We start from the raw sequence: 24356 nt of genomic DNA, 5'->3' as shown, positions 1-24356 counted from the left end.
ATTCTTTCATCATGTTAAAGTATTGTAAATTGTTGTGATAAAATCAACAAAAAAGCACGGACATCCAACGCTGGTAAACTTTACCGTAGGCTCTGGACAGAGGAAGACAATTGGCAGTACAAATCAGACTTTTTTTTTTTTTTTTTTACTAATTCTTGTAGAAAGAACAGCATCAGAAGAACAATGCTTAGCATCTGTTCACATAAAAAAAATAGAGTGCAACAGGAATTTATATATTTATACATCATTACATCAAACACATTAGCATTAACTGGACAAGAAAATGCACATAGAACTGCATTCTCAACCAAGAATAAAGTAAGTTTGGTCCCACTGATTTTCCAATTGTAGTTTGACAACACAGGACCTGTATTTGCGGAGTTATCACCTCAACATAATAGTGCAAAGCTTTTAAGCCCACAGTCAATGTGTACATGCTGGGCACAGATAAAGCTCTTCAATCATATCCTAGTTTTTTTTACTCATTCAAGGGAGATGGTTTGAAATTGCCCATCTCTCCTGCCCCTTAGTGGGGGTGAGGTGTATGGGCTTTGAGTGCTTCCCTCTGGCATTTCGGTGTTGTTGGACCCTTTGGTGGTGCGACCTCTTCTGATGATTTTCCAGCGGTACGGGGCTTCTCTCTTCTCAGGCTCTTTGGGCGTGCTCGCAGGTTCTATTGGCGTGCTCGTGTTAGGGGTCGCGGGAGCTGACTGGCGAGAGGGGGACGGGGAGGGATTGCGAAAGGTCTTGCCGGCCTTTCTCCCAAAAGACGCCAGAAGGCCCTTCTTCTGGGACTGTTCGGCCTGCTTCTGCTGACTCATCACATTCTGTTGAAGGAGCAGCTGGAAGTCCTCCTGATGCAGAGAGAGACAGAGAGACATTTCATTTCACAGCTCAAATCTCAAAGCATTCACTCTCTAGGAATAGGACCATGTTTAAGACCATCTGAAAAGGCATTTGTTTTCACCAAAATATTTTTAGACTCCCAGCCCCCTGCTGAGTTGAAGCTGAACTGTGTACCAGTGCTGATCTGACATAATTTTCTTTCCAGCCTGTAAGGTCATATCATACCATTATCTCATACAGATGCACACCTGTATTGTGTGTGTGTACACTGTAAAGCACACTGAGCTGCCCTGTGTATGAAATACACTAAAGAAATAAAAAAGCCTTGCCTTGTATGTATACTATAGTATAAGTATGTATACTCTTGATCCCGTGAGGGAAATTTGGTCTCTGCATTTATCCCAATTCGTGTGTGTTTTTACAAAAACATTCCATATTTTTCAGAAATTAGCTTATTTGCCAGTACCCCAGAGTTTGATAAGAGGATATACATACCCTTCTCTTTGTGCTTGCAATAACCTAGTCTGACATTGTTAGCCTAGCTTAGCATAATTAACTGGAAATAAATTAGACCAGTTAGCCTATAGCTCCCTTTTACACCAGTTTGCCTGCAGCTCCTCTCATTTCCCCCAAAAAGTTGGCGTGTTCCTTTAAGTAAACTACATCTACTACTACAGTATGTCTGATTTCAAATCAGCTGCTCTCTGAGCGCACCTTCCAGGCCTCCAGCTCCAGAGAGAGCTCCAGCCGGTGTTGAACAGCCTCCAGCAGCTGGTTGTTCAGGGTCATCATCTCTGTCTTACTGTTAAGCAGTTCCATCTCCATTGCTTTCTTCCTGCAGACATATAACACAACACAATTACACAAGACAACACAACACAATTTGTGTTATTCACACATCGGCTACTGTAAACCAGTGTTAAGGGGTACACTGACTATATCCTATGTGTTCTCGCCACCTACAGGCGAATGCATAGAACACAACAATAGGGTAGCCTACTCTGGTTTGTGTACCCCTCCTACTCCCTACTCCCATAGTATAGGCTGCTGTGTGAATAAGGCGAATTCAGCACAGCACAATTCAATTCAGAAATTCAATATTAGTCCTGAAACGGGCTTTCTGTGACCTGATCTCTAGTCATCTCTCCCTACTGAAACTGTTGATCGGTCTGCTGCGTTCATGTCTTCGGCCACACATCAGCCTTATTTGGTGTTGTTGGAGATGTGTCCCTCTTGCAGAGGACAGTGTGGTTTCATTTTGTTTACAAAATGAAATCTAACGTGTTTGAGGAAAACACTTGAAGACACATATGAAGTTAAAAAAGGGTTAAATTGTTCAATTCCTTGCTGTTGGAAGGGTGGTTTTCCTGTCAGAGAGAAATGCCCTTCTGCGGTGTGGAACTCACTTGGCAACAGCTTCGTCTCTGTCTCGTAAGGCCTGTTGTAGGACAGCATTGTCCCCATCTTCAGTCCTTCCCTGTGGATCATGGGAAATGGAGTCTTTAAATGAGGAATCAATCACTATGTCTCAGGAGTAACTGTATTATTAAAATCAGGGCTGCAACAAGATAAGGCTGTTCTTCAGCGACTGTTCCATTGAAGTCTATGGCCATAGCTCAGAATTTCACCACATATGCTTAGGTCTTGGTTCTATAGAGTTAGGAATGTGAATTTTGGGCACGTTTTCATGATCCCCAAATCCTTCTGACCATTTCAGGTACATTTTTGAGCATTGCAGTCTGTAGAAAATCGACCTTATCCTGTTATTTATTCTGCTGCTGTTGACCGGTTGCTATGTACGCTCATCAATACATGACACACCTCTTTATGCAGACAGGACTCGATCCCCATTTTGCACTCAGACATGAACTACGACAAACTATCTTGCACCGCCATATACAATCTTTGTCTTAAGCCAGGTAGATCAGCCAATACATGGCAGGACTTTTACTTTCTGAAGCCGGACTTTTTACACCTCTGGAGGTTTTTGATTCCCACCCACCACCTGAAATCACCCCACCCCACACACACACACACAACCCCCGCCCACACACACTCACCTTGTTGTTGTTCATGGCCAGTGAGCGTGCCACTTGCTGAAGCTGGCTCAGAGCCACGCCTAGAGGACCCTCAGACCCAAAGCAGTCCGAAACGGCTGGAGTCACGTCTGTTAGAGGCCGCAAAAGGTTCAGAATGGACTCAACCTCTTCAGTCACCTAAAGAGAGAGAAAGCGAGTAAGAGAGAAAGTGAGCAAAATCATTGCAATCCTTTGAAAGTATTTGGAGTGTTTGAAAGCACCCCCCACACACACACACACACACACACATACACTACACACACACACACACACACACACACAGAGACCACTGCACATTTTTCAGATGTCATCCTACGGTTGCTGAGTGACATTTCAATGAGTGAATGACATATTCAAAATTAAGAGACCACTGCAAATTTAAATATGACCGTCAACTCATTCGAATGTCACTTAGCAACCGTAGAATGACATCTGAAAAATGTGCAGTGGTCTCTGTGTGTGTGCAGAGGCGGACAGAGTACACAGCTTCATTACTTGAGTAAAAGTACAGATACCCTTTGCTAAATTTTACTCAAGTACAAGTAAAAGTACAACAGTCAGATGTCTACTTAAGTAAAAGTACTGAAGTCCTTGTTTTTAAAAGTACTTGAGTATCAAGAGTACAAGAGTAGCCTACATTTTCTAAATATTGCATTACTACAGCTACAGTGCTTACATTTATGTACAGAATCATCCTACATGGAGTTATGAAAAATTGTAATGTTAATACCTTGGAGAATGTAAAAGGAATTGAAAGTAAAATCAAGTCATTTTCATCGTACCATGTTGCCAGGGATGGGCAGTATTTCTAATACATGTATTTAAAATACGTACAGTATTTCAAATACAAAATACTATTTTGTAATTGAAACACTTGAAGCCAAAACTATCATTAACTTGTTCAGAAAATTTAGTCTGGTGAGGTGGGGCCACAGGTTGGCACATTCTTCATCCATTGTTTCATCCATGGTTTCGTCTCTTGTCTAAATCTGACCATGGAGTTGACTTTGGCGGAAAGCTGGAGGTGATTGCTGATAGGCTGTCCCAATCAGTGGCGCCTGCACAATCCAATCACGTTTGAGAGGGAAACAACAAATTGAGGGTTTCCGAGATTTTGTATTTTTCCTTTTTTTTTAGAAGTAGCGGGTACTCACAGTTATGGATAGAAATGTAGTGGAGTAAAGAGTACAATATTTGCCTCTCAAATGTACTTGAGTAAAGTCATGAGTACTCCCCAAAAAAGTACAGATCCCTCAGAATTGTACTCAAGTATTGTACTCAAGTAAATGTACTCCGTTACTGTTCGGCTCTGTGTGTGTGTGTGAGTGTATGTGTGTGTGTGGGCATTGTTAATGTTTCCAGCCATTCCATACACTCAGGTGATGCACAGAGGGGAAGGTGAATTTCCTATTCATTTAGCGGAGACTTTTATCCAAAGCGACTTTATGTCCGTTATATTGCAAGGGTCATTGTCCCATGAGCAACTCGGAGTTAAGTGCCTTGATCAAGGGCATAACAGTGGAAACTCAGTATTGAACCTGCAACTTCAGCTGCAACTGCAACTTTTCAGGCTAGTGCATGCTAGCCCATCTCCTTAAACACTACACTACTGCATGCTAGCCCAGCTACTTAACCACTACAAAACCAACAGTATGATTGGCTCTTGAGTTCAATTATCAACAACTTTTCACAAAACTCACAGACTTATAGTCACAAACTTAATTTCACCAAAACAAAAATGTGCCTGAGAGAAGTCAAACAGCTGACCCACAGATTCTGCTCATATGCGGGCACATTCATGTGGGAGTTTCACTCCACTGAGAGCATGTTATTGTGAGACATTTCACATCAAATCAAATCAACTCTAGGGTTTCATACAAGCTTTGAATTTTAAAAGGTGCATTATGAAGTTTTACAGTCTCATTTCCAACTTGTCATATATTTATGCCTGGCCATGACCCCTTTGTTGTCACCCTTAATGTTTTTTAAAAATTTGTTTAGAATTTAATTCAGTGTTTCCACTGACAGCACACAATACAGCCTGTCCTAATGACTATTGGAATGAGTCGATCAAACCACTAAAACAACCTGGTGTTTAACAGTGATGAATAAGCTAAAAGGAATGGACCTAACATGGGGTGAAGCCCAACACGTAGCCCAAGACAGAACCAGATAGAGGCAAATTGCTGATGCCTTATGTGCCTTTAGGCATGATGAGGATTAGTAGTAATATTGCTTTAAGTGAAAGCCAGTGCAAGGCCCATCCTACAGTACCTGTTGTTTCTGCTGAGTCCAGTTTGGGTCATTCTGGTTCTGGAGCTTGTCCACCTGGGCCTTGAGCTTGAGACTCCGACGGCGAGACAGCTCCACCTCACGCCGCACTTCCTTCAGCTGCAGAGGGGCCAGCACACGAGACGAGAGGTGTTAGACAACACAAGCACATGCACAAACACAAGAACAAACGCAAACACAAGCACAAGCACAAACACAAGCACATGCACAAACACAAGAACAAACGCAAACACAAGCACAAGCACAAACACAAACAAAAACATAAGCACAAACATAAGCACAAACAAACACAAGCACAAACACAAAAATAAGCACAAACGCAAACAAAACCCTAAACACAAGCACAAACATAAGCACAAACACAAGCACAAGCACAAACACAAACAAAAACATAAGCACAAACATAAGCACAAACAAACACAAGCACAAACACAAAAATAAGCACAAACGCAAACAAAACCCTAAACACAAGCACAAACATAAGCACAAACAAACACAAACTGACAGTACCCTTAATGCTGAGTGTGTGTATATGTGTCTGTATGTGTGTCTGTGAGAGAGAGAGAGAGCGAGAGAGAGAGAGATTGTATGTGTAGGACACATGTAAAAGAGTGAGGGGTGTGGGAAAACAGTGTGAATGTATAACAAAGCTGTAAGTAAGGCCTCCATATGGCCATGGTCCAGTTAAGGACTTTCAGAAATGTTCCTTATCATGAATCCACATAGCCTAGCTGTTGCCATCTCATTGCCATTTAAAACTGCCGACAGCAAGGAATGTTGACTTTCTGGATAAACTAGACTGAATTATGCGAGGTCAGTGAACACAGACACTTCTTTGTTTTTTCCCCCTTTTCACTTGTTTAAAACTCTCCACAGTGAATGAAAAGTCCAGTGGGCCCACAACTATTTGAAGACTTTATCTACTTTCTCCCATGCCCTTAAATCAAACAACCCCCCACACACACACACACACACACACTTCTTTTCTATGTGTTGTACATAGTTCAAGCAGACAACCTCTCTTCCTAGTTCTTAGTGTGATCAGCTGCTGTTGAGTGTTTCTTCCCGACTCACCGTGTTACACACTAGGCTGGACACCCTCCTTCCCCACTCACCGTGTTGGACACTGGGCTGGACACCCTCCTCCTCAACGGGCTCCCACTCCTAAGCAGGTCCGGCAGTGTCCCGTCCACATAGTGTCTCTGTGGGGCAGGCCCAGGGCCCTCCTCTGTCACGGACTGCAGCGCAGGCTCCTCACTCTCCGACAGAACAACCCGGACACTACTCTCTGAGCAACCACTGCTCTCCCGCAGGACATGCCTTGTGTACTTTTCTGTCGACTCGGACATAATCTTCTGTTCCTCCTGATCCTGTGTGGACTTCACTGAGCTCGAGTCATCAGCGTCCGAGACAAAGATCTCCACTCCGTCTCCCGGGACGTCCTCCGGGTCCGGCTGTTCAAAGCTCCTGGGTGTCATCAGCCCCTCCAGTATGCTCAAGGGTGTGCAGGCGTTACGCTCATCAAAGAACGCCGGCAATGGCTTGGCCTCTCTCTCTCTCTCAGGGTGAGCCACCGAATCCATCACAGGCTCTTCAACAACAACAGTCAGCTACCACAGTGGAGATTTCACAGGTACGTGTGAGACACAGACATGTGAAATGCCAACAAACCTGTTTTACCTGTCTGTGGAAATGGGATGAGTGTTTGTCATCATGGAGTGAGTGTGACGTCAGCGAGGGCGTATCATTCATGACGTCAGCATTCTTGAGACTACTAAACAGACACTTAAGAATAGAACATACCCTAATACTGTCTAAAAATAGGACCATGGAACTAATACTGTCTAAAAATAAGACTTTCGAAATGTTACGGCCACAAATGCAACTCCACCCTGGACAGGCTGTGCTACACCTAATTGCCTGATAAAGTGCACCTGGAAAGGTGATGAAGCAGCAGTTAATAGGGCCCTTTTCACTGCAGGAACCTGGGAGTGAGGTTTCAGGGGCTTCACGCCTCTCTAGTGTGTCACCACTGCAGGAACTTCCACTGTATGATCACTTTCACTAGGATGAAATAGGTTTCTGTAGCCTGGGTGAACTCAAGACGAACCTGTTACAAACGTCAGTAGACTCCATTCCAGACTGACCTGCAGAGCAAATGGGTGGTTGACATGACATGGCTTTTTTTTGGTCCAATGTGTCAAAGATAGGTAAATTATAAAAAAATATATCAAAAACTATGGTGATATTGTTCAGAAAATGCTGTTTTATATGAACATACAGAGCATTCATGGGATTAATCTTCCATTTTTTCACAATTTTCAGCCAAACCAGAAAAAGCTCATAAGGCGTGACCAGTCACATTTCACAAATTTTGATTTTGAATAAAAACAAAAAAATGAATTCATTTTCTGTTTATTCAATCATATATTGATAACCCAGATGCCTACTTGTGAGTCTGCTTGACTAAAAGTTCAGGCATAATATTGTGAAGCCACCCTTAACTAAAACACTTTGTCCCAGAAATGGATATCATATGGTGTGACGCCACATTACTTTTTTTAAACAGGCAATTGTTTGGAGACCTTTGGGGAGTAGGGGTCCTCCTTTATTCAGGAGGAAGAACAACACCTCAGAAGGACACTGAAAGTTACAAGGTGAGTTTTCTCTCTTCATGTTTTCAAAAAAATCAAGTATATCCGGCACTCCTGCTTCAGTTCCCTTTTTGCATTGTCTTTTGGTGTGACGCATTTTACGCAAAAATGGCCAAATAAAATTACTTTTCAGTCAATATTACCTTTAAAACTATATTGTCATATTGCAGTTAGCATGTTTTTAGGATGTTAGCATAAAAGCACATTGCTTAATGTCATGCTAAGTACATGAAACCTCATATGGTGTGACCCCATATCATATAGTGTGACCGGGTTTTCTCGTCACACCATATGATTTATTTGTCACACTGTATGATAGAAACAGCATTTTCCTGCATAAATAATGTTTTTTCATACATATGTTTAACTCATAATTAAGTGTAATACATATATTTTGACATATTTAACATGATTTAACATTTATTATTTAAGATGTGCAACTATTGCATGTATTGCGAATCACACACACATAAAACACAGAAATCACCCCCACACACACTCACTCACTCACTCTACAGCCTTGGATACAAAAGATACATATTTGACATTCTAAATATCAATAGTAGTCTGAGAAAATAAATTCTGGTGTTAAAGAAAACAGTAATATTAATGTTGTCTTTAGCACTATAAGTAATTGCAACAATGTAATCTGATTATAATGCAGGAACACTTTTTAAATTATCTGAATAAATTGTTGAATCTGTCTTTTAACAGATATAAAGAGAATAAACTCAAAGGGGAACTACAAACATTCAGATTGAAGCCCACCATTGAGAAGAGAAAAACTAAGGGAACCCAAGAGCTATACAATATTTGGTGGCATTCTGTTTTGCATAGTTGTGATTTCTGAAAGTGAACCTTTACATGAAAATACCTGTCTTAAACTGTCTTTTGTTGCTTGTGAAATACATATAATACACATTTTTGTATTAACAGATTGTTTTGTGGTGTTATTTATCATATGGCGTGACACCATATCATTTGGTGTGACATCAAGAAATTATGAAAATAAAAAGGCTTTTGGGGTCTAAATCATACAAATCTCAATGGAACAGACGGAAAATACGGTCAGCAAAAGTCACAAGCATTTTCTTTCTTTTATATCAAGGTATGTCAAAATGAATATGACGTTTTTTGAAAGATTGAGGACATATGCCTTACTCTGTGTATTGATGAAGTAATATACTGTAAAATGTAATAAATTTGCACAAGGAAATGCTAGATCTTGATGAAGTAATGATAGAAGATTATAATACATTGCTCACATTAAAAACAAAATACCCCATTATAATTTTACAAACAATAACTTTCATGTCACACCATATGACAATTTTAGTCACTACCACAACTAATTAGTGAATAAATATGAATTTCAACACAAAATCTAAAAGACCATACATATTTTTGGGAATGCAAGGGTCAGTACAACAGGACTAAGTGATTTCCATGCCTAATATCTGAATTTTTTTTTCAAAAACTTTTTTTCGGCCTAAAACGTCAACCACCCAAATTCAATTGGGCTAACAGGTTCATCTGGACTCAGGTTTCTGCTCAGGAGTAGGTGTCTTTTAGCAGTCCTGAAACTTTCTTTACTCCTGTTCCTGTTGCAGAGGAGAGACTGCTAAGTGTGGAGACTGGAGTTGGTTTTTATGTCCTTACGGTAATATATCACATGGACTGGGTTGATTCAAATGTGTTTTCTGTAGATTATTTACGACAGTGGTGGAGGGTTGTTTGGCCTAATGAGGCCACCCAAGGGTGGGTTGTTCAACACACACATCTTCTTCATGGGGTGAGATCATAATGAGATCTATATAGTTCAGTTTTATGGACCCTTTCAAGAGAGTTCCATTATCAGCATCATAGTTGGCCCCACAAGACTTCCGTTTTAACATTCCATATGTTATCTTAATGCAGAGGAAGTAGATTGGGGCACAAATAGAACTTTCAATCATTGTTTTTGTTTACCTTGTTGAAAGGGTCTATACCCGTTTCCCAAAAGTGCTACTGTTTAATATGTGCGTAGATAGCACTCAGTGTTATCAGATAAGTGCTAGGTGGCAAACGCCTTTGCTAAATACCATAAACATGTACACAAATATGTAGTGCTATCAGATACGTGTTAAGTCGCATTGGTAAATACCATAAACATAGCAGATAGCGAAGATGCCGGGGCATTATTATGAGCAGGTCCAAACCTGCTTTGGCTTCTCCACTCTTCTCAGCTCACTGACTACCCCATCAGTCAGTGCCGCTTCTGATTAGCTCAACATATGAGATTTAGTCAATCTTATTTCCCTGAACTCAATTAGGTAAGTATGAAACCAACACCGACTGAAGATATGCAGAATAAGGAGACTCACTGCATAAGAAGAGGTCTGAAGAACACATAGACCTATCTTCCCAAGCCTTACTTCTCACAGACGTTTTTAGGAACGGCTGATACTGTAGCCTACGACACCAAACTACTTGCATCTCTGTTTTACATGTACTGTATGTGTCCTGTTGTTTGTCAAAGGGTTACTGGTTTGTTTTGAAGCACTGGAGCCCGCTGTGATCCCACCAACACCCCTTTATGTTATATGGGTCATTCTATAATTCGGGGTACATTTCCTGTAAAGATTTAGTTATTATCAAAAAATCTTTATGGAATCAAATTTCAACAATTATGCTAATAAAACACCCTTTCACCAATAACAATGTTTTATATTTATTTTAGACCCAATTTATCCACAAAATATTTACTAAATTAATTCTACACAACATATCATTGCCTGTCTCCGACTAGAGTCATGCTTTCAACTTGACTAAACATGATGTTATCAAGTCTAACGATCTATTTTTTGGAGATTAATTTACTAACCGTCATAACATCAGTTATATGTCTATTTTCTATATTATGCAAGATTTAAGTTTAAAAAAAATATCATTTTGGTCCGTCTCAAAGTTCCTGTCAACTTTGTTATAAAACTGCTTAAAATCCAGACAGACTTTGAATATGAAGCATGACACCTACACAGAGAGATGTCAATTCCTCTGACAGGAAACTTCTGAAAGGCAGTGAGATGGTAAGCTTCTTCTCTCATTAATTTGAACAAAATGTTGAGGATACACCAACAGTAGATTAATTATTTGTCAACTCTGTTATTGCGTTATTGGAGTGAAAGTCTCGCTCAATTTTTTAAAAACAATCATATGATTAAAAGTCATTAAAATTCTGGGTTTATACATATCATGCAGTAACTAGTTTGAGGTTAGGATGTGGAGCTAAGCCACAAAATGATGGGAAATGTCAACTCTGTTAATTCTGCATAGATTAATGGTAACAGAGTTGACAATGATGTGCTGTCAACTCTGTTTTCAATAGCATTTAATGAGTGTCAACTCTGTTAATTTAAGCTTTTGCTCTTAAAATGATGACTAAATGTTTTTTAGTCAGACGATTAGTCAGACGATGTGGTACAACTAATTTTTACCACGATTTTTTTCAAATGATATATGTAAAAGCTACCCTTAAATATGCACCTCTTGGAAACTTGCCAGTGGAATGTGTTTTTTTTTTTTTCATTTCAAAAAGTAGCAATCTTATCAAATTCAAAGTTGCTACAGTGACTGTAGAGACAAAAGTTCTCTTAGGGAAGGCATATTAAAATGTATGATATTTGCTAAGTATATATAATGTAATTTACAGAGTTTGTCTCTAACAGAGTTGACAGATTTTTCTGTCATGACATATTTTTTTCAAATAAATACTTGAAGTCCTACAGGTTTAAGCTCAGCAAATACCATCATGTTAACTTTGAAGTGTGTTCTATGACTATAAAAAAGTTCAATGATTAAAAACTCATTACATTTTTTTTGGTTTATCTCTACAATTGAAATGTACCCCGAATTATAGAATGACCCATATACAGTATATATATATTTTTTTTTTTCCAATATTTTTAAAAGCTCAAAGAAAATTATATATATATAAAAAAAGACACTTTCTTGCAAGTGTCACAATATACATAACAATCCTGCCACACCTGAGAGTTCATTTAAAACTTAATTCTAAGCAGCTAAGACCCTACAGAAACACACTCTCACACACACAGTGAACAACAGGTAAAACACAGACTGTAAACATAATGGATTTAATGGCTTACTTTCAGTGACAAGCTTTCCTTAAATGGAAACAAAAGCATCATCACTGTAGAAAAATATTACAATTCATATTCATGTATTCTATGTTGATAAAATCACAGCACATCAAACATTTCATACCCCACAAAGAAAATACAATTATTTGCTAGTCGTCTTGCAAGGCATTAATCATCTCACAAATCCAAATCCTAACCATTACAAGATTGGACCTACACTATTAAAAGGCCCATGCACTTCCTTCACAGATCAAGCAGCTAACCTGTTTTAGGCATCCAAGGCTGGATTTGTAACAGTGCCTCTGTAGTCAACACTGCCAACGCGTAATAAGTAACAAAAATCCAAGCAACTCTGGAACCTGATAACACCTGATAAATCTGTCTTCAATGCTCTTGACAGGAGAAGACGCAGTACCTGACTCATTAACCGACAGGAAGTTCTCATTTTACTTTATGCAACACAATAATTGTGTTGCGATTGTATTGTGGTTGCCATGATATAAGAATGTTATGTGGCATACTTGCCTATCTTTACGGTTTCAGCAATCTGAATCAGTAATCTGATCTCAGGGTCTAAAATGTTGTCTCTGGTTAAATGGGGGCCAATTGAATTCAGCTTCTTTGAGCTACAGCATGCTGTCAAACTTTTGCAAACAGTCAGTGGAGACACACTGAGAACACTCTGCCAAATGAATAGAGGCCCTACATACTAGGAGCTGTTGAGTCAGGTATCAGGAATAGCTTCTTTTAATGAATTATTCATTAATTACGACATTTGAGTAGTCATGTGACGACATGTCCATCACACACCCGACAGTAACTGACTTTTTACAGAACCAATGAATGCCCAAAAATGCAGTGGAAGAACATAATCAATCTCAAAAATTGTATTTTGGGTCCACAGAAAAATAGACAGACAACTGATCAAAGGGGTACAACTACAACAAGGCAACATATACTGCGAGTTGTTAGTATGTTTACTGAGGTCAATTTGCTGTGGTGTCAAATACAATCACTCTTCCCAGACATTTTCATGATCATCTCCATTTGCTGATTCTCAGTTTTGTTTTCAATAAATATTTTTGCTAATTGCACATACAAAAGGTAATGGATGCATTTTAAAACCAGCAAAATTCCATCATCATGGCTGTCTAGGAATGGGTCAAAATTCCAAAGGAAACCGTTTCTTTGATTTGAATGGTGTCAGATGCGGCAGCATTTACAGAGATAAGATTTCTTTTCATTTTTGATTTGTCTTTAACGGCGAACAGTCGTAGTGAAGAGAGAAGAGTGAGAAAGAGAGAGACATTAAACAAAGGAAAGCGTGCTAGCGTTTTGAAATCCGATGGCTGTCCAAGGCTGTGGAATCCGTCACAGGTGATTCACTTCCCTAGAAATGAGTTCCATGTTCACCTGCTGGGTGGCTTCCGATTGGCTACTTCAGAGGAGACGCTTTCGTTGGGATCATTATTCTCGACTCCATGTGCTGAATCAGAGGGACTGAGAAGAGAGCAGAATCATGCTTTCAGAACTCTTGCCAGTGGCGTTGTTCATTTGGCAAAATACTAACCGGTTGAAAGATCATACTGTCCAACTCATTAGTAGCATTACACACTCAGTATGCATATTGTGCAAAAGTCTGAAGAACATACATTACATCCTAAATAAAAACAAAATGGATTTTATTGTAATACACTTTCAGCTCCTACTGTGCATGTTTTTTAATCAACTTCATGCATTTCAAATAACAGTGCAACATTTAACAGACTTCTTTAGCAGTTACGGCTCCCACACAGTTGTGTGCGTTGCAGTGCTGGAGACGCATCCCGTCCACTTTACATGGGCTTACGTCATCCGTTGCCGAACTGAATTGTGGGTCCGTTGCGTTGCGTTGCTCCCATCGCTCGCGTTGAGAAGTTTAACTTTTGCTGCACCGACGGACGGCACCGGCCAATCAAGCCAATCGACGGACGGCACCAGCCAATCAAATTACGCTTAGCAAATTATGCATAGCTACCGTCTGGAAAACCCACTGGCATGCGTTGATGGAACGCAACTGTGTGTGGGAGCAGTTAGAGAGCTCACCAGCACGACAACCATGTATCTAGCAGCTGCAGGTCAAGTCTCACCTGTGTGATTACCTCATCTCTACCGGTTACAGAGCTCACCTGTAACATGACCTTACCCTTACCTGCTACAAGCCTCACCTATAAGGTGACCTTGCCCGTACCTGCTACAGGTCTCACCTCTGTATAGTAGACTGCCTCATCTCTACCTGTTTGCCATCTCACCTGTGTAGTAGACCGCCTCATCCCAGCCTTCGTGCTTCCAGGCAGCGTTTCTAGTTTCCTCTCTGGACTGCAAGTCTTTGTAAGCTGCAAGAGAATGAAATGATTTAAAGCTGGCCAAAGCTACCTTTTAAAAAAAGGTCTATACGCTGAACGTGTCTAAGTTCAAATTTCCATCTACACATATACAGGGTTAACTGTGGGAAAGGCAGCATGCAAAATACATCAGTTTTGTTTGAAATCTTAGTTTCAGTTTTCATGACAGCATTTACATAAAGCTCAAAGCCTTTTCCCTCTAATTATTTACCTGACAGATACAGGCCCATTTATAACTTGTATTTTTAATTTGTACTTATTCATTTAATCCTGAAATATTCCCCTAAACTTGTTTCTTTCTCTTGTATCTATCTCTTAAATTCTCTATACACATCACCTGTCATAGTGACTGTGACGCCTAAAAGAATGCATTATTGTTAGTACACAAAAGTGCAGCTTGAAAGAACTGGATGTATGTCAATGTCATGCGTTTAGTTGACTCACCCCAGAGGTGATGCACCAGGTAGAGGTTCCCAATCTGAGAGAAGAAGCCGCCAACAGCCTCATGGTTCTCCTGGCGGAGCTCAATGGCCCGCGCCCTGTACAAAACAGTTCCTTCCTCAATCATCATTATTCAAAACACGTCTTTAACGCACCACCTGGAATATGTTTTAGCCTTAGTAGCTGCTTAACTGCTGGAAACTGTACAACTTCATAAGAACCTAGCGACTTTATCTGGTTTGTATCACAGCAGATTTCCTCCATGATTTTGCAGACATATATTTAGATTGTGTAATAAAATGCATTGTTCTGCGTCCGTGAAAGTTATAGTTATAGCCCTCTTGAACACTGAGGACCCAACAAGCCCATGCGTGCCTATCCTTTGATGGCCAACACCATGAATGATCGTAAACTGAGCTCTGAACATTTGTTTATGAGTTTTATGTCTATGTACTGTATATACCGATAAATCACTTTAAAGGGGTCATCTATGAGAGCAACTTTCTTTGTAAATAAAATAGTCCTCACATTACATTTCTAAACATTGTAAACCAGATCATTTAAATGCCCCCTATGCAACATTTTCTGGCAACTGATCAGTGGGCATTCTCTCTCTGGGCATTGACATAAATCTGCTGTTATTTTAACCAACAAAACAAAGAGATATTCTTCAGAGGCCTAGAGTTAAGTGCTTGCCCACACTGCGTCATCCAGCAGACAGACTAATCACTGATGATAGCCTTAGTGAGATAGATATGTTTACGGAGATTGCATAAGCCTGGTAGCTTTGGCCTTATCTTAGGATCATCCTGGTGTTGTATAGTATTGGATTTAATCAGCATATTTTATTCAATCACTGTTGACTACAGTCATTACTTCATTGTGCAACATGATTTTCAAATGAAGGATTTTAAAATCATTCATCATTTTGGTCATAGCAGGCAAAATATATAAGTTGAATTATGGCAGGCAATAGAGATATCTTTACTTAAAATGAATAGATTTTTCATTTGGTCTTAGTATATTAAAAGATAGCTTGAACAAACCGTTCATAAAATTCAGCTACTATAATCTGTAGAGGCAACAATAATAAGTGCATAACCAAGTGCATTAGTAAACACCAATATCATATAGATTTAGATTTTTTAACATCTGTATAAACAATATGAAAATATCATTGTGTTTCCAAGAATTAAAGTCTTCATATTTGTAAAAAAAAAAAATGTACGGTAGTACTTAAATTCAGTATTTTAGACTTAAGTACAAAATAAAAAAAAAAGATTTGGTTGAATATTCATTGGGTTATACAGGCCTATTGGGTTACATGTTGACACTTTACTGTTTGACAGGAAAAAAACAGAAGTCTTACCAGTAGTTTCCCCACTCAATCATAGTCCCAGGCTGAGAACAGATAAATCAGAAGTGAGACATGGTCAGTTTCCTCACGCTGCAATGAACCCGCAGCTTTTCTGGTCACTGCATACTAGGCCAGCTCCTTAGGCACTACGAGACCACTGCATTTCCTCACACTACACATGCAGATGACCGTCTTGATTTTAACAACGTCACTGTTTAGCCGTTTGACCACATTCATAGACTTTTAGTTTGTTTATTTTTAGTTTATTTTTCTACTATGGTCACTTAGACAGTATTTCTATGCACAAGCCCAAATATATATTTCGTTTCACATACCACCAATGCAACAGAAATACTAGAATATTTATCTGACCTTGTTATGCCCAAGTACCTAAATTGAAAACTATCAAGAGCAGTCAGGGGACTGCACACAATATGAACCAAAGTAAAACCAAACTGTATGAACAAACACAAATAAGGTCAGACGGAAGGACCTGATTACTGATACAATAACCTCTTGTCCCCTAAAAATATACTCTGACAAAGTTACGTGCAAAAACATAACAATGCACACATACCCTGAGCTGGTACGATCTCAATTCGTATATGTTCGGCCCATCTCTGGGTACAGGCTCATTCCAGAAGCTGAACTCCAAAAGCAGCTGGTTCCGACGGGACAAAAGCATCTTTGACCGCTCTTTTCTGAAGTCCGAGAATTCCTTAAGACAATAATTAAAAAAGCAGTGAATGAGTTAATTGTCCTGTTAATTATAATAAGATAAGTGCATGGGGTAACTGTACACACTAGTCACCCTATTACTACAGTTAAATTACTCCCAATATTTATTTGTTTTAGGTTTACTGGTGGTTCTATGATGCTTTCCAGTGACTATGAGGTAAACATATTTACATATTATATAAGTCAAAGTTGACTGGTATTTATTTAGCAAATGCTTTTATCCAAAGAGACACGGCCTTGCAACAGTGTATTCGAGAATCGAACCCGGGCCGAGTGATTGTCAGGCAGTGATGTTAGCACAGCTTATATGTACTGCACATGATGAAATGAATTCGTCTGAAATGAGTTACCGGACTCTTCTTGAGTTTGTTCATCACATCAGTCAAGGCTGGATATCCACCTCGATATCTCCACAGATGAACTAGGGAAGGCAGAAACACATCAACAGCAAGCATTGTATCACTGGGGGCTAATTAAATTATACATTTATACACAACGTCATAGAATAATACACATACAGACATGCTACAGTACAATTGATAAATGCGTATTGCTGGCTGTCAAATCAGTTGAAGACTTTGTAGGTTTATGAACTCCATTTTTGTATCTTTGGATGAATTGCTGTGATCTGATCTTCTGAGCTCCTACCTGCCTGATCTTGCTCCCCATACCAAGTGTTCCAGGTTCCCACCAGCTCACACGTGTACTGAGGATCGGTGTGGATGGAGGGAAGCACTTTCTCACTGTGGACAAAGAGAGAGAGAAAGAAAGAGAAAGAAAGAGAGAAAGAAAGTGAGAGCAAGAGAGAGAGAGAGAGAAAGTAAGAAAGAAAGAAAGTAATTGAAAGAAAGAAAGGGAGGGAGGGAAGTAGGGAGGGAGAGAGAGAGCAATTATGTAGATATTTAACAATTCTAAACTTCCATCTCAAACACACTGTAAAAACGACAGACGTTAATAAAACACTAGCAGTATACTAATAAAATCTCCACAGAAATACAATTTACATACATTCGGGTGCATCTTAATGATTCAATCGAAGTTATTATGTTCTATTTGCTATTTAAATGCTATTTAAGAATCAATTATAATATGCACGAAAGCATGCCACATTTTCAGTGCTTTTACCATATGAGCAGACAACATGCACCACTGTAACAGTGGATCTTACCAAAGCTTGTTGTAGGCATCAAGACACTCTGGTTTGACATTGTGAACTACAAAAGAAATACTTGTTTGAAATAATCCCAAGAACAAATTTCAGTTGTACCAGCAGTAAGCCTTATAGTTCTTAAATCCTCCCCCCTTAATTTAAGCAGGTTATTTGGCCACTCCAATCCCAGTTAGTTAACACTGTCAGCACCATAAAATTGTGAAATGCTGTTGTAGGCCTACACTGGATTTTGTAGAGGTTATGCTCTTCTTTCTTGGCTAGCAGATGTGAATGTGCGTCTTTCCTGGGGTCCACTTTGCGCACAAAGAGAGACTTGAACCAGCTGTCCTCGCGGTTTTTGCTTGGTGATGCAGAGAGAGACCTGCAGATGGACAGGAGAAAAAAAGTGTTTAACTCAACATGCCCATAGTTATTTTTACCGACTCCAAAAAGGTCAAAGGTATTTAGGCTACTCAACACAGTTGTTCAAGAACTGCTTCTATGCAGTGCATCAACTTGGATCCACCTGTTGCATGAATACATTAATCACACTTACATGTAATGGATAACTGCATTGAAGGTCAGGTTTTACTTAAAGACTTTGGCTGCACTTACAGTGATATTTTCCTCTTTAACCTAGAAGGTAAGCAAGCATGTTGCTGTGGAATTAAACACTTGTATACAAAATGTACCATCGTTTCCTAAAATGACCGAAATTCTTGTTTAAATAGGTCAAGGGAACAAGTTCATGCTCAAAATAGCTGAGATTTTTGGGAAAAGTCATTCAGGGACGAGCTAACAAAGTCCTAACAAAGGTTGTAACGCCGCTGGTGCGAGTTACGTTTGATGACATGAGTTTATTTGAAATAAATCATTTAACAATCCAAGTGGTAACTGTAACAAGAGAATAGACTCTACAAATGCAACAACTCCGTAGTCACATGTTATGTCATGTCTAATGACCTTGAGCGACAATTCAGTGGCGATATCACGTTAGCCTAAGATTGCCAAAGCTTTCCAGCCGTACGGGTCAAAACAGCTCTGACGTCCCCATTGTTTTGTTCGGAAAACTACTACTTCGACCTTCAAAAGAAATGCTGAAACATACATACATACCAAAGGGGAGAGAAAAAGTTCCTGCTTTTCGGCGCTACAGATTTGTATAACTTGTGAATCAAATGGCTAGCCGATTAGCTTGTTCTACCAAAAGAGCCTAATGTTAAGAGTCCCTTGCTGTGTAGGCTACGAACTACTTGCACCTAAATCACAGGTAGCTAGCTGTGCAAGTTAGCAAACAACTTCGAACACTTTGCAGAAGTGCATTAACAATTTCTGCTGAAATTATCTCTCTGAAATGTAGGTTTCACCTTATCGTGAGAGAAACTTGCTGGTTCCCTCTGACACTCTTTTTAGCATGGTTGAGGCCGTTTCCCACACTTTGGAGGACTCGAGTCGCCATCTTTCCCTGAATGAGCTCTGTGACTGTGTGTTGTTGTGGCCACACGGTCCCAGGCAAGAAAAAATATGAACTTCTAACCTCTCGCCGCCAGAGGGCAATGTATCGAAGTTACTTTGTAATTGACCCTCAGTTTGAACCTTGAACCAAGCTTGTGCACCTCCCCTATGGCACCTCCCCATAGACAAAATCGTTCATGTTCCTTTTTGCAGTATGCTGTGTTACAGTTCTCACATGTAAAACTACCATGAATATGTTTTGGGGTCTTATCCTGATTAACTACAAAACAGTCCTCTGTCATGGGTACTCAGTCATCACGTTTGTTAAAGGCAGGGACGTCGGACTGGGGGACTGATTTCCCTTGAAAAGTCTGGAATATATTTGATTTTTCTTGAATATTTTCATTTCTAAATAAAATTCTATAATGAATGTAAGACGAAATGTAAAGTTAATTTGTAAAGTGCATTTGCTGAATAACTTGGTTGATTGACTGACTGAATTTTGTATATAAGAAATAGTGAAGACTGTCTAAGGTCACACTCACCCCTTGCTAAAGCGCAAAATGGTTTTGTCTACCTGCAGGAGGATACCTTCATATGGCCCTGGGTAGTTTGTGTACTTTCTTTGTTGAATTGATGAAGACGCTTTTTTAAGTTGCTCGTGTTTTGTCTATTTGCAAGTGTTTTGTCTATTTGCATGTGTTGTCATGAATTGCAGGTCGTTTGCTCCACCGTACTGAGTTGCCCTGATGAAAATGGCCCTTTTAAGTCGCTTTGAATAAAAGCGTCTGCTAAACGAATAATTGTAAATGTGGTGAGGATTATATATACTGTATATATACTGTATATAACAGTGTGGAAAGATTCCAATGACCTATTTCCACACAAATAGGAAGGCTGTGGTTCTATGTCTACTTTCGTTTGAATTTGTGCATGCAGTCACATAGTCTCTGCATGTTGTAACATAGCCGTACGTTAGAGGAGTTAGAGGAATAGTGACAAGATGTACAGTCTCTTTTTTACACACACACACACACACACACACACACACACAGCTTTGTATTTCATTTTTTCTACCATTAGTAAATGTCATGCTGAGGTAAATTTAACTGGTGTCACCTTTACATTATTAAGCTGCTAGGATATAGCTGCTCAGGAGCTACTCTATTGATGTTGTCTATGTGAGGAGGTCAAACTCCCAATAGACTTGCTTAAAACTGTGTTAGGAAAAAAACAAATTGAATACCAGTGTAGGTTTTTATGTGTTGTATTTTAATATGCTGTAATCAAAGAATGTAATTTAAGTTTCAATTCATCAATTGCCCCGGGACCCCCTAACATATTTGGGGGCCCACAATTATTTTCTGTCATAGAGCCCACATTTTATAGCAGTGCCCCTGGTCAAAGATGAAGGTCATAGTACACAATGAACAGAACTGTGACATTGGTACGATCACAAAGAAGAAGAAAACCCAACGTCAGAGACTCTGCTGGACGAAATTACTGCAATTCCACTTGAAGAGAGCTGAAGTTTGCTTTCCTGTACCACATGCTTGGAATAAGCTGCAAGTGATTCTTGAGATTAGGGACAAAACAGGTTTAAATTTTCTAAAAGAATATTTTGAAGATTTTCAAAAGCTATTAACACATCTTTGTTAAATGTAGCTTTGGCTATCTAACCATGTTTTGGTTCAACCTTCCAGTTGTACATTTTTTTTAATAAATTACATGTTTGCTGCTCACACTCGATTTTTGTCAACACCATCAGACACATAGAAATGTTTATAAAATTATTTTTTGAATAACTTCCCACGAATAGTTTGACTTATCAGTCTCTTGATTCTCTTAACAATGCACACATTTTTGGTTGTACAGGTTTTAAAGTTTTGTTTTTAACCTTCATAATGAACAGTGCTATTTAGAAGCATAAAAATTATACATGACCTTTGGAAATACAAATATCCTTGAGGGAACAGATCAGCTATTCTTTTTTAAAAAAAAAAAACAATGTAAAGTCCATCTGACAGAGTTGACAATATCAACAGAGGGACATTTTACATTCAAAATGACTATTGAACCCTCACAAATACCAAGAATAGGTAACAGACGACTTACATGTTCCTCTTCACCATCCATCCATTACCTTGGCAGATATACAGTGCCTATACAAAAGTGTTCACCCCCTTGGATATTTCCCCATTTTCTCCTTTTATAAATAAAATCTTGATCAATTTAATTTAAATGGAATTGTCTCTGCGAGACACTCTGGCAATGAGCAATGATGCACGTTACTTTTACCCCAACATTCCGGGGAACAAGCTAAACTGAGGAAGACAGCGCTGCAACGTTGGAGGACAGTACACATTGGTCATAGTGTTATCCGATTGCGTCAAAGTCCGAAATCATTCAGAATAAACATGGTCTAGTGTTATCCAATTGCGTGTAGTGAGATTTTTAAATGCATGCTTGTTGCCGCCCCTCGAGTTGGGCCATTACATTGTTCTTGGCCAGACCCTTAATCTTTCTAGATTATCAGGGTCTAGATTTCCAGGCTACCTTTTTACAATAATTTACAACAAAAAAACCCTCTTTAATTTCAAAGTGAAAGCAGATTTAAACAAATGTACAAAACACTGATGGTGTTGACACAAATTGTGATGGTGTTGACATCTGACGGAGTTGACAAAATGCTATATTTTCCTCTTATATCACATGTATTTTATACAAGAATCAGTTTTTTAGCATATCTGTTGCCTTTGACTTCCATAATCTTCTTAAAATTTAGCCTTGGTGTTGACACATTATGGTTGTGACATGCCAGGTGTTAACAGATGGATATTAAATACATGATATGAAAAACTTACCAGAACTAGAAAGGTATCATGACATGAGGAAGAACTAACTAGGAATTGCTAAAGGGGTCCTCTGTGTTTTAGCTGCGCACATTTATTCCTGATTTTTTTCATTATAAAAAGTACATTTAAAACATTTAGTACAATTTCTAACTTTTGATACTGATTAAATTATTTTCTTCAATATATAAATTATAATCATTATGATGCATTTTGCAATACTTTTAGATATTTTTTATGGTATGTTGAAATGAGGAAATCTGCTTCCAGACATGGGGTTTTCCAGGCACTGACTTCTATATCATTTAGAACAAAAACTATTTATGAGGCAACATGAAATCATGCCTTGTTGTGCAACCCTTGCCCTGATTAAGGACATGTTTTGTCCCTAATCTCAAGAATCACTGGCTGCACTTGGAATAAACTGGAATCTGCACCCTCTCTTCACAAAGCCTTCACAATCTTGACAATGTCAACAATGGCATGCCTTTTATTTTCCATACCAAGGCAAGGCAAGGCCGTTTTATTTGTAGCACATTTCATACTAAGGCAGTTCAATGTACTCAGACAGCATGTACAGTAGTTGAGTTATGTTCTTCTCATCTATCATATTTTTGGTATTTTATTTTGCTGACTATACTTATTTGTTTGAATTATACATGCTGAATGGGCAGAAGTTCATTGTACACATATGTTGTGAACTAAGATGACATAACAAAAGGACTCTTAATTTGAATAAATAAAGAGGAACTTCTGTAGGAGCCTATACGTTATCATGCCTCAGGTACTGATGCTGCCCCAGTGCCGTGGGATGGAAAACCTGTGATGTATGGTAATTGTGTGTAACACTCCTTACCTGTAGGTGGCGTCCTCCATAGTGTGGGCCTGGAATATTACCTGCATAACAAGAGATACGGAGTTCAGTATCAGTTGGATAAAGTGATGGTCATGCCTGACATAGTCTCCGTGATTTATTATAAACAACCCAGTTAGACAAGTAACACACTTATCAACCTATTAATAAATACCTGTTAAATAAAGAAGAAGTGATAATTTCTTACTTGAGTGATCATTAATGGATGGATAACAAATTCATGCTGAACATAAACTTGGACACAGATGAAATCTTAACAAGCAGAAATCAGACAATTTTACTGAATAAAACAAACCAGTAATTTATTTTGCCTTTATGTTTCTGTGTCTATTGTATTTTAGTATATTTTCCTTTTAAACTGTCCTTTTTTTATTACATGAAACTGTCTTGACAAGGCCTCCCTGGCCGAAATTATTGTATCTCTATGACCTTCATGGCTAAATAAACTATAAATAAAAATGAAACTGATATAATGATATATGACTGGAGTGAATAATATAATGTCTTGGAATGTAAGTGTAAGTCTGATTGTAACTTAACATGGACAGGGCCACAACTGTGAGTGAACTATAGTTAACAGCTACTACACTGGCAATGACAGAAATCAAATCAGACCGTCAGCCTCTATCTGATCAGATGTGTCATCATGACTCGACTATGTCCAAGGCCAGTCTGACTTCTGAATGCTGTGAATAGCTGATGTCTCATTCAACCTGTAGCAGTGAGAGAAAGTGGATGCACTCCATGTCTTGAACTGTCTGTCCACTAGCCACTTTACCATTGTCTTCTGCCTCACTGTTTGCGTGCTTTATTAGCACATATGCACAACCCCTCCCTCCATGCCACAGCCGAACTGTGACCACACTTATACCTTTCTTAATATAGTTCTTTATACATAGATATATAGACTTTATTCTTGCACTGTTGCACTGTTTGACTTACTCATTTGCACCATCACAAATAGCACCTTACCTTACCTTATGCACAGAGGACCACATGCTCAGTCCCTGCAAGCGCATCTGATTGATTAATCACCCACTATGTGGATACTGTTTTTTTAGAATTGATTTAGATTAAATTTTATTTAGTATAA

The 24356-nt window shown here is 39.0% G+C and overlaps 2 protein-coding genes across 2 annotated transcripts; both read right to left on the bottom strand.

Annotated features, from left to right (window-relative positions):
- Positions 1–8: 8 nt before the first annotated feature.
- On the bottom strand, positions 9–6968 carry bicdl2l (bicaudal-D-related protein 2-like). Its single transcript, XM_048268681.1, has 7 exons — positions 6897–6968; positions 6332–6826; positions 5199–5315; positions 2907–3062; positions 2253–2323; positions 1561–1681; positions 9–854 (listed from the first exon to the last, which is right to left on the bottom strand). Exons 1-7 carry the CDS (start codon positions 6966–6968, stop codon positions 483–485), a joined length of 1404 nt encoding a protein of 467 aa, XP_048124638.1. The 3' UTR covers positions 9–482.
- A 5022-nt stretch (positions 6969–11990) lies between these two features.
- Positions 11991–19610, bottom strand: LOC125291177 (protein NipSnap homolog 2-like). Its single transcript, XM_048237782.1, has 10 exons — positions 19450–19610; positions 18325–18464; positions 18101–18146; positions 17581–17675; positions 17283–17353; positions 16772–16912; positions 16207–16238; positions 14841–14935; positions 14304–14387; positions 11991–13512 (listed from the first exon to the last, which is right to left on the bottom strand). Exons 1-10 carry the CDS (start codon positions 19539–19541, stop codon positions 13448–13450), a joined length of 861 nt encoding a protein of 286 aa, XP_048093739.1. The 5' UTR covers positions 19542–19610; the 3' UTR covers positions 11991–13447.
- Positions 19611–24356: the final 4746 nt, after the last annotated feature.

The sequence above is a fragment of the Alosa alosa genome, chromosome 2 (genome assembly GCF_017589495.1).
Source record: "Alosa alosa isolate M-15738 ecotype Scorff River chromosome 2, AALO_Geno_1.1, whole genome shotgun sequence".
Taxonomy (NCBI): Eukaryota; Metazoa; Chordata; class Actinopteri; order Clupeiformes; family Clupeidae; genus Alosa; species Alosa alosa.
Note: the sequence above shows the minus strand (reverse complement) of the source record. Positions and strands in the feature narration are given on the sequence as shown.

Coding starts and splice junctions, on each gene's coding strand:
- LOC125291177 (XM_048237782.1), bottom strand. CDS start 19,541: ATGGCGACTCGAGTCCTCCAAAGTGTGGGAAACGGCCTCAACCATGCT. Junction 16,239..16,771: donor TGAGATCGTACCAGCTCAGG/GTATGTGTGCAT, acceptor ATCTGTTCTCAG/CCTGGGACTATGATTGAGTG. Junction 14,388..14,840: donor CCTGGTGCATCACCTCTGGG/GTGAGTCAACTA, acceptor ATTCTCTTGCAG/CTTACAAAGACTTGCAGTCC.
- bicdl2l (XM_048268681.1), bottom strand. CDS start 6,968: ATGAATGATACGCCCTCGCTGACGTCACACTCACTCCATGATGACAAA. Junction 3,063..5,198: donor GGACTCAGCAGAAACAACAG/GTACTGTAGGAT, acceptor CTCTCTCTTTAG/GTGACTGAAGAGGTTGAGTC. Junction 1,682..2,252: donor AGAGACGAAGCTGTTGCCAA/GTGAGTTCCACA, acceptor ATATGTCTGCAG/GAAGAAAGCAATGGAGATGG.